Below are 14,667 nucleotides of genomic sequence, written 5' to 3' on the forward strand. Positions count from 1 at the left end.
TGCAGAAAAACCAAGGCAGACAGTGTCCCAGGTGTTCCCAACTCACTATTGAATTGTGCAGAATCCTAGAAGTTATCAGTGGGAGAAGGCCCCTTAGGTCTGATCTAATTCAGGCCTGGTTGGTGCAGGATCCTCCCTCACAGCACACTGGGCAGGGTGCTAGCATGGGACTGGGAGACTTTGATTCTGTTCCCAGCTCTGCCACAGACTTTCCTGGGTGACCCTGGGCAAGACCCTAAGCCTCTCTGTGCCTCAGTTTCCCCTCTCTAACATGGGGAGAACAGCCCTGCCCTGCCTCACTGGGGAGTTGTGTGAGAATAAATATCTTATGAGATGCTCATATAAGCACTGGGGAGGAGGGGGCGCAGCTGAGTCCCTCAGGCAGACAGCTGCACCTGTACTGTTCACACAGGGCATAGAAGAGAAACAGGAGGCCACTGTGAACCCAGAGGTTACTCTGGGCTCATCCTGAGATCAGAGCTTTGCTCCCCGGGCCTATGCTGTCCACAGGCCAAAGCGAGCCCCCACAAAACCAAAATGCATTAGCCCCTGCAGCGCGCAGGGCCCAGTGTCTCCCACTGAAAGGGGAAATCCCGTCCCCTGGCCTCCACCCCAGCTCTGGGACAGGCAGGGCAAGCACCAGCCTCGCCAGGGGACAGTCTGTGCACGAGGGAGGAGTGACTCCACCACAAATGGCTTAGAGGAGAGACTGTTAGGATGGCAGCAATGACAGTCTAACAATGTCCCGTATTTAACGCCCCCATGTCCCAGGGAGGGGGGGATTGGATACCCCAGCCTGGGCCACTGGGATCCAAACCCCAGGCAAGCAGGGGCCCCAGGGCTGTGGGAAAGTCCTGGCAAACCTTAGAAGGCTGTAACCTGTGAGAAAGCCTGCACTGGCCCCTAGCGGCGTGACGATGCAATCAGTCCTTCCGGCCAGGCAGCCCTCACTGCTGCTAGTGACGGGTCCCTGCTCTTTCTTCCCTGCAGTTCAGAGGCCTTGACCGTCTCGACGCAACGTGCAGCCTGGTGGAAGGGAGCTGGGCAGGAGGAGAAAGACATCCCCCCTCCAGCAGCAGCCTTAGGCTTTTCAGGGTCCCAAGCAAGGGAAGCTGCTGGAAATGAGTGGCACCTCCCGTCTGAGGAGATCAGGCAGAGCTTGGATGGCCCGCAGGGTCCACTTCACATCAGCTCTGTTCCCTTCAGTGATGAGGAGGGAGCTATTGCTGCTGGACCGTGCCCGGTGCCTGAGGGGTTTCCCTGCTTTGCTGATCTAGGAGTCAAGGCTAGTACGTAGCTGGATCTCTGGGTGCCGGCAGCTTCTGCCAAACAGCCTGGGGCCCGGACACCCATCTGATAAGGTGGAAGCACATGCAAAGCATGCGAGCAGCAGGACACTGGCTGCGAATCAGCGACCATTTCAGATCCCACAGCAGAGGGGAGCAGATGTGCTGAGCGCCAAGCAGCTCCCACGGAAAACAGTGGAGAATCCAGCCCCACCCTCTATTGAGAACAATGCCAAATTCCCCCTCTACCACCCATCCTTCCACCGAGAACAATGGAGGCTTCCCCCGTCATCAGCCATCGTCCCTCTGAGCACCACAGGAGCTGAATGATTTTGCAACATCTGTGAGCCATAACTCTCCTGCTGCCAGATCTTCCAGCTGCACTGCTGCCACGTCGCAGCTCCAAGGATACTGTGAGCACAGCTGTGCTCTGCCTGGTCCATTCAGCAGCCTAGCGGGTCAGCTCTATGTGGGAGGTGCAGGCATACGCAGCAACCTGCCTGTGCCAGCTTGTTCAGTGGCTCTGGAGACATTTGACAGGGGAGCATGAAGGTCTGTCGTCTAGATATTAGTGCCAATGGGCCAGTCATGGGTTCAGGTCTCAACCCAGGCACTGAGTGAATTGCATCGACAAAGGGTTTAACATGCAGATTGTTGTCTAGATCTACCAGTCAGTGGCACCTCAGAGAGACTATCTAGCACTCTTCATCCATAGAGCCCCAAGCACTTTGCAAACAAGGCCAGTAATGTTATCCCCATTTTACAGATGGGGAAACTGAGGCACAGAAAGGGGAGGCAACTTGCCCAAAGTCACACGGGCAGTCTGTGGTAGAATCCCACAGTCCCAGGGATTATCTGCTAGGCCGCACTGCCTCCCTGGAACCTCTGTGATGTGATTGCAGGGGATTGGAAACCAGTAACCTCCTGCCTTCTAGGCCAGGGTGATGCCTCTTGGTCAATGCCATTTATATAGATCCCTTCCATGGGAAAGGTTTCCTTCACTCCCCTGCATAGCACCACCTCTCCTTTCAAGGGGTGCTATGGAAGGCTGTCTGTGAGATCCACTGGAAGGGTTAGCAAGGACAATATCATCCCTGCTCTACCCTGCACAGGGAATATTCAGGGAGGTTAAAAATAACCCCAGACTGGGTTAACTTTCCTGTGCAGCAGCCGCCTCCATGCTGGGGGCAGGATGATCCCAGCCTGGGGGTGTCCCTTACAGTATGTAGGAGGATACTGTGGAATGTCAAGTATCTGCTACCTGGTGCGGAGCAGCCAGCCGAGGGGCTGATGAAAAGCTGCAGCAATGTTGCGGTCCTGATCAGGGCCCCGATCCTGCAAACTGCTCTCTGGGGGACCACAGGGATCCCCCGTTCAGGAGCAGGGCTTGGGATGGCTGGTATACCAGCCCCCTCACAATGGCAGCCGGGGGGTCAGCCCACAGAACGCTTCTGATGCCAGCAAAGCAAGTTTTCACACGTCTAATTTCATTTTCTTTCCTTCACTCCCGTGCAAAGTTTGACGCTGGAGAGCGAATTACCGGCGAGCAAAAAAAGTGAGCCCGCAAGTTGTCCTGGGCGAGCTCCCCATGTATGCCCCCCAGTAGGAGGATCGGGGCCTGAGTCAGTCCCTTGAATGGAAAAGAACATGGATCCCCTGATCCTCCCCAGCCGCAGTCCTGGTTTCAAAATCTCCACCATGCCAGTGCTACCCTCCATTAAAGGGCCGAAGGGGGTGGGGGAGGCAGTCTTTATGTTGTGACCGTCACCTTCCCGACATCTGGCTTCCCCCATGTGACTGCAAACCCCACCCCCAGTTGCCCAAAATAAAGGTAGCAGTTGCCCATCTAAACATAGCAGATGAGCGCACCGCCCGATCTGGCACGGCTCATTTGCACAGACAGAGCACAGATCTCTGTGAGCTCCCAAAGGCTCCATGCATCCGTTATTTAAAGCACCCGCATCCAGTTGGCAGCCCTCTCTTATCACCGGGCATCTGATAACAACATCGCTAGGATCTATATCGAGGAGACATAGCCTCAGAGTATCTCTTAACCCCTGAGTAATCATCCACTTCTCATGCAAGAACAGAGAAAGGTCAAGCATGTACGATTGCCAGTGGAAATACCCCTCCATAAGATGGCCTCTCTCTTAAACAGCCGTTTTACCGTAGCCACTTTGCTACGACAGTTTTGTTTGACCTATAGTTGAAAACTCTGCACTGGTAGGTGGCTAGTTCTTATAGCTGAAAACTCTGCACTGGTAGGTGGCTAGTTCTTTTCCTGGTCTGTCAAGCCTGGTTTAGCAAAGAAGGAGGGTTTGTGGTTAAGGCTTTGGTCTGGGATTCAGAGGATCTAGGTACAGTTCCTGCCTCTGCAACAGACTCCCAGTGTGACCTTCAGCAAATCACTGCATCTCTCTGCACCTCAGTTTCCCCAGCTGTGCAATGGGAATAATAATTCTGTCTTGTCCATTTAGACTGCAAGCTCTTTGGGGCAAAGGCTGTCTCATAAGAACAGCCATACTGGGTCAGGCCAATGGTCCATCTAGCCCAGTGTCCTGTCTTCTGACAGCAGCCAGCACCAGATGCTTCAGAGGGCATTAACAGAACAGGGCAATTTTGGGTGAGCCATCCCATCATCCCATCTCAGCTTTTGGCAGTTGGAGGTTTAGGGACACCCAGATCATGGGGGTGGGACCCTGACCATCTTGGCTAATAGCCATTGATGGACTTATCTTCCATGAACTTATCTAGTTAGACTTTTGGCCTTCACAACATCTCCTGGCTAGGAGTTCCACAGGTTGACGGTGCGTTGTGTGAAGAAGTGCTGCCTTTTGTTTGGTTTTTGAACATGCTGCCTCATAATTTCATCGGATAACCCCTGGTTCTTGTGTTATGTGAAGGGGTAAATAACGTTTCCCTATTCACTTTCTCTGCACCACTCATGATTTTATAGACCTTTGTCATATCTCCCCCTTAGTCATCTCTTTTCTAAAGGGAACAATCTCTCCTCATATGGAAGCTGTTCCATCCTGCTAATCATTTTCATTGCCCTTCTCTGTACCTTTTCCAATATCTTTTTTGAGATGGGGTGACCAGAACTGCACACAGTATCCAAGGTGTGGGCGTAGGCATGCCGTGGATTTATATAGTGGTGTTATGCTATTTTCTGTTTTATTCTCCAGTGATACAGATAATTACTTGCTATCAATTTCACTGTGCTTTGCTACCACATACGTGGGCACTGTCTAAAAATCTAAAATAGATTTGACTTTCCCACTTGAGAGAGAAGAAGACAGAAGCAGCAAAGAATCCTGTGGCACCTTATAGACTAACAGATGTTTTGCAGCATGAGCTTTCGTGGGTGAATACCCACTTCTTCGGATGCAAGCAATGCTACTTCCATACCAGCAGGGCTGTGTACGATAGCTGTGGCCAGAATCCCCAAGCTACAGGAAAATTTCTGTGGGCAGTACAGGGCTCATGACACACAGCTAGATGAGGCTGAGTCCTGAGGCCCCAGGAGGTAACGCTGGGGGTAACCACTGCTTGCATCCGAAGAAGTGGGTATTCACCCACGAAAGCTCATGCTGCAAAACATCTGTTAGTCTATAAGGTGCCACAGGATTCTTTGCTGCTTCTACAGAACCAGACTAACACGGCTACCCCTCTGAAAGAAGACAGAAGAGGACATGGGAATACTGCAAGCCCCAATCATTCAAAAATCATGCATCAGTCCCTCCCCCCTCAAAAATTTTCATAATATTTGCTTTAAAATCATGATTTATTTAAAAGGCTGGGTACTTTTTTTCTTGTGGTTTCTGAGCCCTTAGCATGCCCTCAGTTCACATTTTCTAGCTTTATTCTGCAACCACAAGAGATAGAAACTTTATTTTCTTAAATGAAAACAGATTTTTCACAAACTCACATGACTCCAGGAGCTGGGGCTTGAAGAACCCCTCCCCTCTCCCAATATCTTGAGATTCATGAAAAATATATCAGAAGAGTTAGCAACACTGCTGGAGGCCTCCTCTGACTTGCTGGGTGAGTTTCGGCCAATTACTCACTACCTCTGCTCCTCAGTTTGCCTCATCGGCTAAATAGATAAAACAATAAATAGGGTTATAATGCTGCTTCCATACCAGCAGGGCCGTGTACGATAGCTGTGGCCAGAATTCCCAAGCTACAGGAAAATCTCTGTGGGCAGTACAGGGCTCATGACACACAGCTAGATGAGGCTGAGTCCCGAGGCCCCAGGAGGTAACGCTGGCCTCTGTGCCTAGACACTGTGCAAGGAGAGGGGCGAGCCACAATTGTCCCAGTCCCTCTCTGCAGCTCCTGGGCACGGCAGCCTGGTTTGCCCAGGGGCCTGAGCCCCAGGCGGAGGGCGGGTTGGCAGCGGCGCTCTCCCATCAGCGCACAGCCCCATCCCCAGGGGCTCTGCACAGTGGGGGGGACCTGGCCCCACGTGGGAAGCTGCCGCTGGCTCCGCAGTGGACCCCCTCCCTGTTTCCCCTTTAAGAGCAGGCTGCGAGCTGCATCTCCCGCGCCGGAAGCGGACAGGCGCGTCGCTTTCAGCCTTTGCCGAGCGGCTGCTCCGCGAGCGGGGACAGGGGGCGGCGGCGGCCGCAGCGGGGGCAGCTCGGCGGCGCCCAGCGCCCGCCCCCGAGGAGGGGGCCCGGCCTGCAAGGTGCCCCCCCCCCAGACAGTGAGTAGCTCCCCGGGGCGCTGCAGAGCCGGGAGGCCCCGGCAGCCGCCGCCGCGATCCCTGCAGGGGCCCCCGGGATCGGCCGGGGCAGCCCGGCTCTGCGGCGACACTGTTGCAAACCCGGGTTCCGCTTCCGCTGGGGCTCAGTGAATGGGGCGGGGGAGGAGTGATGCATGCACGGGGAGACCCTCCCCACTGCCCCCCCCCGCTCTCAAGCATGGGGGGGGGGGGCTCTGCTGATCGATTTCCCCCAGAGCTGGTCCCACCCCCCAGCCTAACTCGCTTCCCCTTCCCTCCGCCTTCTCCAGCGGTCAGAGCAGCTGCTCGGAGCCCGTGCCCCATAGAGATACTGCAGCCTGTCTGCCAGGCCCCCTGCCCTGGGGCGCCGTGTGGCAGCGGGCCCCCCTCTAACATTACAGCGTGCGGGGGGTGACCTTGCGGATGGAGCACCCCCATTGGGCGTGCGGGGCGAGTCGTGGTAAGCGGGGCTGAGATTTGTGGGTTTCTGTGCCCCCACCCCGATCCTGTCTGGTGTGCATGACACCCTGGTGGGTTTAAAGACTCCCCTTGCTTGGGGTGGCTGCTTCCCTGAAATTCTCAGGGAGCCCCTGGAACAGCGCGGGGCGGGATGGCACGGCACGAGCGTATCCTCGCACCCTAGCTAATGAGCCCGGACTAGGGTCTGGGGCAGTGTGGGGTGACAGCAGAGGGTGTCCTGCTGAGCAGAGTGCCAGCTCCAATGCTGCTGTCCCTGCTGCAGACACCTGTTCCATTAGGAGCGGGACTGAAGCCACCCGCTCGCTCCCCACAGGTCAGTAAATGGCTCTTGGTCGCTACCAGCCTCTGCCAGATTGTAACTGGTGGCACAGGGAGAAAGCTCCTTGCAACCCCTTGAGCCAGTCGCTGCTGCTTGTTGGCCAATCGCGGATCACAACAAGTGCCCCTCAGCCCTGACAGAGGGGGTGGGGACACTCCCGCTGCTGGCCAATTATCACTCCTGATTCTTGGTGCTAGGGGCCTGATTTTTGCATTGACGTTGGCTCGGGGTGACATCTGTCTGCCCTGCAGCCAATTTCCTGCCCTAGGGGTAACTCGGATCCGGAGCCACCTGCACTTCCTCTTCTCTTCCTGACCTGCCCAGTGTCAGGCTGGGAGTGGGTGGAAGAGATTATCCCTTCCTGGTTCAACCACAGGTCTTATTATCTGCTGATCCTGTTTCAGCAGGGACCCTCAAAGGAATGGGACCGGAGCCTACCAGATCCTGACAGCTGCCCCATGCTGCTCCCCTCACCCATTCTCCTCGCCCCGTGATAATGGATGAATGGAAACCCAATGCTCCAGCCAAACAGTTTGTCCCGCGGAAAAACCGGAGCTGGTACCTCGCCTGGAAGTACAAGCTGATGAATCAGAGAGCTGTCAGGCGGCTATGCCAGGTGAGTTCTCTGGAGGAATGTGAATTATGCCTGGGGGGGATTAGAGAAGATAAACTTGCAAAGCTCATGGATTATGGAGTCTGTGTTGGTGGAACCAGCTGCAGCCCCTGTGACCTAACATGGTGGAAGAGAATAAATTGTCCAATCAGAAGCCACCTGAGTTGCGTTTTACCCTTAAAATGCAGAATGGAATGAGTCTAACTCTCCTTTAGCTACAGCAAGTGCCAGCAGCCAGTTAAAGATTTTTCTCCTGCAGACAACGGGGGTTTTTATAGACTTCACCAGTGGTTAGATGTTGTTTATTACTGGGACAAGCACAGCTCAGCAACTGTTAAATAGCATTTCCAGGTGAGAGGGTGGGCTTGCTTGGTGCCTTGTTTTGAGCTCTAGCTCTGGGTTTGACTTCCAGGGGGCAAGGGAAATCCTTGCGAGGCTTCGACTAATATGGCTTCTCTGCTGTGATTTTGGCCAGGGAAACTAGAGCCAGTCAGTTTTTTGTTGTGCGATCCCTCTGTGCGACCCAGAGAGAGGCACTCGTTCTCGGTGCTGCCGGGGGAGTGAGTAGCTCTTTCTTAGCCCAGGGTCGCACAAGGAGTCCGTTGCAGAGCAGGGGATTGAGCTCTCAAGTCCGAGGCCAGGGCTGTAACCATCCTGTCTCTGCATGTGCAGAAGCAAATAGTTTACAGTCCCTGTAATGAAGCACTGGTAAGTGCACGTATGTGTGTGCGCTCTAGAAAGCTGAACGCCAGATTCTCAGCTGGTGTCAATCGGTGTTGCTCCATTGAAGCCAGTTTGACCCCAGCTGGAGATCTGGTTGAGTCTCTTTGGAAGTGACAAGCTGATGGGGGTGGACATGCCTGAGGCGTGGGGTGGCTGCTTCAGAAACAGCTGTCCAAAGCCGCACAGTTCTGCAGCTTGCTGGCCAGCCTGTGTGTGCGTCCTACCGAGACTCAGGACTTAACCGTGGGAGAGTGATCGGTGAAGGGAATGAGGCCGTGCCATGGTGGGAAAATTTAAAGGGTGTGTTAACCTGTTAATAAAGAATTAATATTCACTTGCCTTGCCTGTTAGCTCCCATTTGAGGATCTCAAAGCAAGACTGTAACGCTGATGAACTAGAACGTGGAGGGAGGTGAAGAGAAGAATTTTTGTTATGCTTTGTACATCGATGTGGCCTGTTCGGTGCTTGAGTGCTGCTGTGATGGGAGGTGTTGAAAACCCAACATAGAAAATGAAGCTTTGCCAGTCCCCAGTGCAGTTGGTCTGGGCCCATTTTTTCAGATGGAGAAACTGAGGAACAGAGAAAATAAGTGACTTGTTTGAGATCACCCAGTGAGTCAGTGGTGCAGTGAGGGACAGAACCCACATCTCCTGAGTCGATACCTTAGCTACTCCTGCCACCACCAGCTAAGGATATTTATAGCTTATAGTAATAGGCTCTGGCTAATAAACAACCCACATACAGGGCCTGGGAGTCTAACAGAGGCTCCTCAGCATATGGCACCTGGGAAGCTTTTCAGCTGCTTCTATTTGTAGATAAACAAATGGCCAGGTATGAACCGGTTGAGTTCTAATTGTATTGGACAGGGTGGGACCTTTTTAAGAATCACTTTTGTAGTGGTGTGGATGGAAACTGGCTGTATCTCTCCCATGTCAGAGCCCCATGAAGCCTGTGCTGGCTGCTCGCTGTGCATCTCCTTCCCAATCCCATTACCTGTGCATTGTTGACCCTGATTAGGGGGCGCTGCTCTTCGGTTAAACGAGCCCTTTACCCCTGCATCGGGTAGTACGGATCTGCTCCAGCATCTGTCCCTGCTATCCAAAAGCAGCAAAGCATTACAGCCTGTAATCAGCGGCCTGTAGCCCTTGGGGTTGATATTCTAGCTCCATGGGCATTGCAACAGAAATCCAGTCATTCAGATCCTTGGATGCGCCTTCTGTCTTGCTGCATAGCCGCTAGTCTAGGCAGTGTCGCAGCCGCTCAGCAGGAGAGTGGCATCCTCCCAGCCTGAATGGCCTGTAACAGAGCCCTTTACGAGCCTGAGGAGGGTGGGTGGGTGTGTCTGAGCCTTCACGAGAAGGGAATGTGTTTCTGTGCAGAGCTGTTTAAGACCCTGGTACTATCTAAGCGCTCTTCAATCCCAATGTAACGACGCTGTCGGCGTTAATAACGAAATCTGGGCTGGCGCACTGTGCAGCGAGCTCCCTGTAACAAGCCTGCTCTTGCCAACTCTGGCTACCACCAGCGAGAGGAAGAACTCTCTGTACTTCATTGAAAAGCTGGAGCAGAAGGAGTAGCTGGGAAGGTGGCTTTCTCTTGCTGGATTGCTCCTATCCAACAGGCTTAAGCAACTAATTGGCTCTTGTTTTTTATCTGCTGTCTTTCCGCATAGCCTGGCTCCTAGACACCGCTCCACTGATAAAATGAGGCAGTTGCTAATAGAAGTCAAGCGGCCATAGACTAGGGGCGAGGCACAGTGGATAGGAGAGGAATGGCTGAGACAAGCTCCCCTGATCAGTAAACAGGGATCTAAAACCCAGCTATTGAAACAGAGCTGCTCCCCCAGATACGAGACGATGACAAAACTCCGGGCTGGACTGAGGCCATGTGGACCTGCCCCCCATCTGCCGAGTGTGTGATAGACGTCTCTGGTGCCCAGTGAGCAAATGGCATTCTCCATCGGTCAGTTTCCAGTCTTGCAGTCGTAAATAATCTTGCGCTGGCTGCTTTGCAGGACGGCTCTCTTGAATATGAACTAGAGCTGGCATGACGGGCACCAGAGTATGTAGCAGAGTGAAGGAGCCATGTCTCTTTTGTTGCTATATCCCATTGCTGTGAGGATGAGGCTATTGCCTCCACTGGGGATGCGATCAGGAACTTTAGTGACTTCCAGCTTTGGTGACTCGTATGTATGTATGTAGCCCCCATGGCATCTAAACCCGTCCCTACCCCAATTGAGGGGTATCCTCCTCCTTTTACAGATGAGGGGCACTAACGCAGTGAGAGTCATTCTGCAACTTGTCCGAGGTCGCGCAGGGAGTGCGGCAACACCAGGATTTGAGCTCAGATCGCCAGAGCTCCAGTCTATGTGGTTAGGGCACTGGCCACCCTTTCTGTCTCAATTTCAGCCCTGAAAGGTCATTTCTAGCTCTTGCTGTATCCTCAGCCCAGGTGACTGGGGAAGGATTGCAATTGACACGCAAAGCTCACCCTTGATGTTCCAATAGAAACCTCCATCTCCTGATAGGTCTGCCGTACGCCGGGGTCTTTCATTACAATAGCATCACAGGCATCATGTGCGTGCAATGCTCTGTAATGTCATGGAAGTGACTGCATTGCTGTCTCCAGGCAGGCAGAGGAAATAAAATCCTGCCACTCCTCTCTTTCCCCCTAGAACTCTGACTGCGCTCATCTGGGTGTGTGAATCGCTGCAGAGCTCGTAATGCAGGGAGAGTTAAGGTGTAATGCTGAATTTCCTGACATTCACATTCTTCTAATGTGGTTGGGTTTTTTTTTTTTTGTTTTTTTTCCCCCCTCCTCATGCACCCCTGTGAGGCAGGGGTGCTATTCCCATTATACAGATGAGGAAACTGAGGCATGGCCTGGCTAAGTGACTAGCCCAAGTCACACAGGAAGTGTCTGGCAGAACTGGGAATTGGACTTGAAACACCCAGGCTCTAGACAAACACTCTAGCCACTGGACCACCCTTTCCTCTGTGTGCTAGGGAAAACCATGGATATCTGAGATCCTCTGCGAGGATCGTATTGTGGTTTATCCTAACACGTTGTCGTGTGGCGTGTAACTGGCCCAGAGCTCTTTGCCTTGCAGATGGGTGCTGTCCTCTTTCTGCTTGTGACTGTGATTGTGAATATTAAGCTGATCTTGGACACGAGAAGAGCTGCCAGCGAAGAGGAGGAGGAGTCTGCCCAAGACTATGGTGAGTCTGAGGAGGCCCGGTCAAGGCGGCAGAAGTCAGCCCATTCCCATGCCACCCTGCCAATGCGTGCGGCCATGCCGTACCAGAGCTGGTTAGAAAACAGGCTTTGGCAAAACTTTCCATGGGGGGGAGGGCGGGGAATCAACTTTTTTGGCAAACAGAATCTAAACCAAAAATATTTTTAGCTGGAAATGCTGCCGTAGTGCCTCATGGGAGTTGTATTTCAGGTGCCCTGTGCGCTCACTCTTCTAATATATAGGCTATGCTCGTTGTTGGACTACATCTCCCATGGTGCACCATGGTCTTGCCTCATGGTGAAGGGCAGCGATTGCATCATCGGGAGTCCCCTGACCCTGACACATCCTGGGAGGTGTAGTTTTGTAGAATCATAGACGATTAGGGTTGGAAGGGACCTCAGGAGGTCATCTAGTCCAATTCCCTGCTCAAAGCAGGGCCAATTCCCAACTAAATCATCCCAGCCAGGGCTTTGTCAAGCCTGACCTTAAAAACCTGTAAGGATGGAGCTTCCACCACCTCCCTAGGTAACCCATAAGGATGGAGCTTCCACCACCTCCCTAGGTAACCCATTCCAGTGCTTCACCACCCTCCTGGTGAAATAGTGTTTCCTAATATCCAACCTAGATCTTCCCCACTGCAACCTGAGACCATTGCTCCTTGTTCTGTCATCTGCCCCCACTGAACAGCCGAGCTCCATCCTCTTTGGAACCCCCCTTCAGGTAGTTGAAGGCTGCTATCAAATCCCCCCTCACTCTTCTCTTCTGCAGACTAAATAAGCCCAGTTCCCTCAGCCTCTCCTAAGTCATGCGCCCCAGCCCCCTGATCATTTTTGTTGCCCTCCGCTAGACTCTTTCCAATTTGTTCACATCCCTTCTGTAGCGGGGGGCCCAAAACTGGATGCAGTACTCCAGGTATGGCCTCACTAGTGCCGAATAGAGGGGAACAATCACTTCCCTCGATCTACGGCGATGCTCCTACTAATGCAGCCCAATGTGCCGTTAGCCTTCTTGGCAACAGGGGCACACTGCTGACTCCTATCCAGCTTCTCGTCCACTGTAATCCCCAGGTCCTCTTCTGCAGAACCGCTGCTTAGCCAGTCTGTCCCCAGCCTGTAGCAGGGCATGGGATTCTTCCATCCTAACTGCAGGACTCTGCACTTGTCCTTGTTGAACCTCATCAGATTTCTTTTGGCCCAGTCCTCCAATTTGTCCAGGTCACTCTGGACCCTATCCCTACCCTCCAGCGTATCAACCTCTTCCCCCAGCTTAGTGTCATCCGCGAACTTGCTGAGGGTGCAATCCATCCCATCATCCAGATCGTTAATGAAGATGTTGAACAAAACCGATCCCTGGGGCACTCTGCTTGATACTGGCTGCCAACTAGACATCGAGTTTGCCTGGGGAGCCCAGTCCATAGAAGAGAATGGGGAGGTGAGGAAACAGGACTACAACTCCCATGAGGTACTAGGGCAGTGCGTCAAAAATGAAATATTTCAGTTTTCAGGAATTTGGTGGTTTTGATGGAAACACTGAAATCATTTCCAGAAAGCAAGCACTCTTTTTTTGTTTTTGTTTTTTTTGGCGGGGGCGGGGGGGGGGGCGGATTGTGTAACTGAAACCTCCCATTTTTTCTGCTGGAAAGACAATTTTTGATGGAAAACTTCTGACCAGCCCTTGCCCTAATGTTGAATGAACCCTCTGCACGCTGCTAGAGAGAGTATTTCATTCTGGGTCTGCTCCATCCTTCGGCAGGCCATTCATCTGGCTTTAGACCAGACAGCCCTCTCTTTTTGGTGGTTGGTCCCCGTCCGCTATCGAGACTAAACCAGACACGGGGGGGGGCTGGTGGAGTGGCGTGCTGTTCAAAATGGCATTCTCTGTGCAGCGTGACATGACCTTGCTCACATGGTGCGTACAACACCAACAAGGGTGGGCCCACGCTATTCCCGGAAGTACGGGAATGTCTGGTGTTCTGGGAATACATGGATGGCCATCTTATCCATCCTTGACTTCTCTCTCTTCAGACTGCCAGCCAAGGTGGTTCTGGAGACAAGGACTTCTGTCCACCCAGAGCTGGACTGAGACACCAACTGAGGACGGCCGGGTGGAGCTGGCTCTGCTCGCCCCTTGTCAGGCAGAATTAAAGAGCTGGAGGTCCTCAAGCTTTGCCACATTGTCCCTCAAGTGCCAGGGGCTGTGTCAGCTGGGCTTGTCGGAAGGATGTTTTTGAACATCCCACCAGATCTGTAAAGAGAGGTGCTGCAGCCTGCTGGGAGTGGCAAGAGAGCATGTGCTGTGCTAATAGGTTGGGAATCTCCCCCATCCACTGAGGGGAACCCGCTGGTCCTCCTGGCACTGAGCCACAACTCAGCAGGTAGGTCTGAGTCTTTGGGCACCTCTCTCTCCTTAGATGAAAGTGTGCAGCATCTGGAGACCCCGCGCCGCCCCACCAGCAGCAGGAAGGTCTTGGACATCGAGGTGTACTCCAGCCGGGCGAAGGTCTACGTGGCTGTGGACGGGACGACGGTGAGTGGCTGGCACGAGAGGCTGCAGATTACCCACGTGAGCTGAGGGTGGGCAAACTAGCGTGGGTGGAACCAGAACAGACCTGGTCTCCGTCACCCAGACCTTGGACCGAAGCCCTTCCTGGAGCATAGTGCTCCTCACTGGAGTAGAATGCAGCCAAGGCCTTTGTCATACTCAACAATTGAATGGCCTGAGTGTAAGCCTGCTTCTGCTCCCACTGAAGTCAATGACAAAGCTCCTGTTGACTTAATGAGCCAGGGTCAGACTAAGGCTAAGTGTCTAATTCCTCTCTCTCTTCTGAGGATGGCTTGTGCTGAATACAATGGCAGCAGGTGTCCCACTGCCACGAATTGGAGAAACCAATGAAGGGGCTGGAATGTGAAGCTTAGTGAATTCTCCCTCTGTCGGAGCAGCTGTGTGACAAACCCATTGGGGTGAAGGCATTCCTGGGAAAGAGCTGGGGAGGCCTGGCTGATTGCTACAATAACATTTTTCCCCCCTCCCACAGGTCTTGGAAGATGAGGCTCGGGAGCAGGGAAGAGGGATCCACATCATTGTGTTAAATCAGGCTACGGTAAATCGCACCGATCGTCCCTGCGTGTGTTTGGGAGGGGCTGTCTGGCGTTCCTGCTCAGTGACGCTGTCCCTCGCCGAGGGCTAGCTACGTGCGTGAAGCCACTCTTGCATTTCTCCAGGCCGAAGAAAAATCTCTGAACCCCTTCTCTTGCAATAGTCTAAAAGCAGCGGGTGGGTTTCTCC

General features: G+C 53.3%; 1 protein-coding gene across 2 annotated transcripts in view; it reads left to right on the forward strand.

Annotated features, from left to right (window-relative positions):
* Nucleotides 1-5,846: 5,846 nt before the first annotated feature.
* POMGNT1 (protein O-linked mannose N-acetylglucosaminyltransferase 1 (beta 1,2-)) overlaps nt 5,847-14,667 on the forward strand; it is a 30,501-nt gene continuing 21,680 nt past the window's right edge. Inside the window, exons 1-5 of one of the 2 annotated variants that reach the window (XM_039485270.1) lie at nt 5,847-5,994; nt 7,216-7,427; nt 11,257-11,365; nt 13,793-13,908; nt 14,417-14,482. In XM_039485270.1, the coding sequence (XP_039341204.1) occupies nt 7,308-7,427; nt 11,257-11,365; nt 13,793-13,908; nt 14,417-14,482 (411 nt within the window). In that variant the 5' untranslated portion in view covers nt 5,847-5,994; nt 7,216-7,307. The remainder of the gene's footprint in view (nt 5,995-7,215; nt 7,428-11,256; nt 11,366-13,792; nt 13,909-14,416; nt 14,483-14,667) is intronic. The other variant, XM_039485271.1, reaches the window with a different exon arrangement.

Source organism: Mauremys reevesii, linkage group 8 (assembly GCF_016161935.1).
Source record: "Mauremys reevesii isolate NIE-2019 linkage group 8, ASM1616193v1, whole genome shotgun sequence".
Classification (NCBI taxonomy): domain Eukaryota; kingdom Metazoa; phylum Chordata; order Testudines; family Geoemydidae; genus Mauremys; species Mauremys reevesii.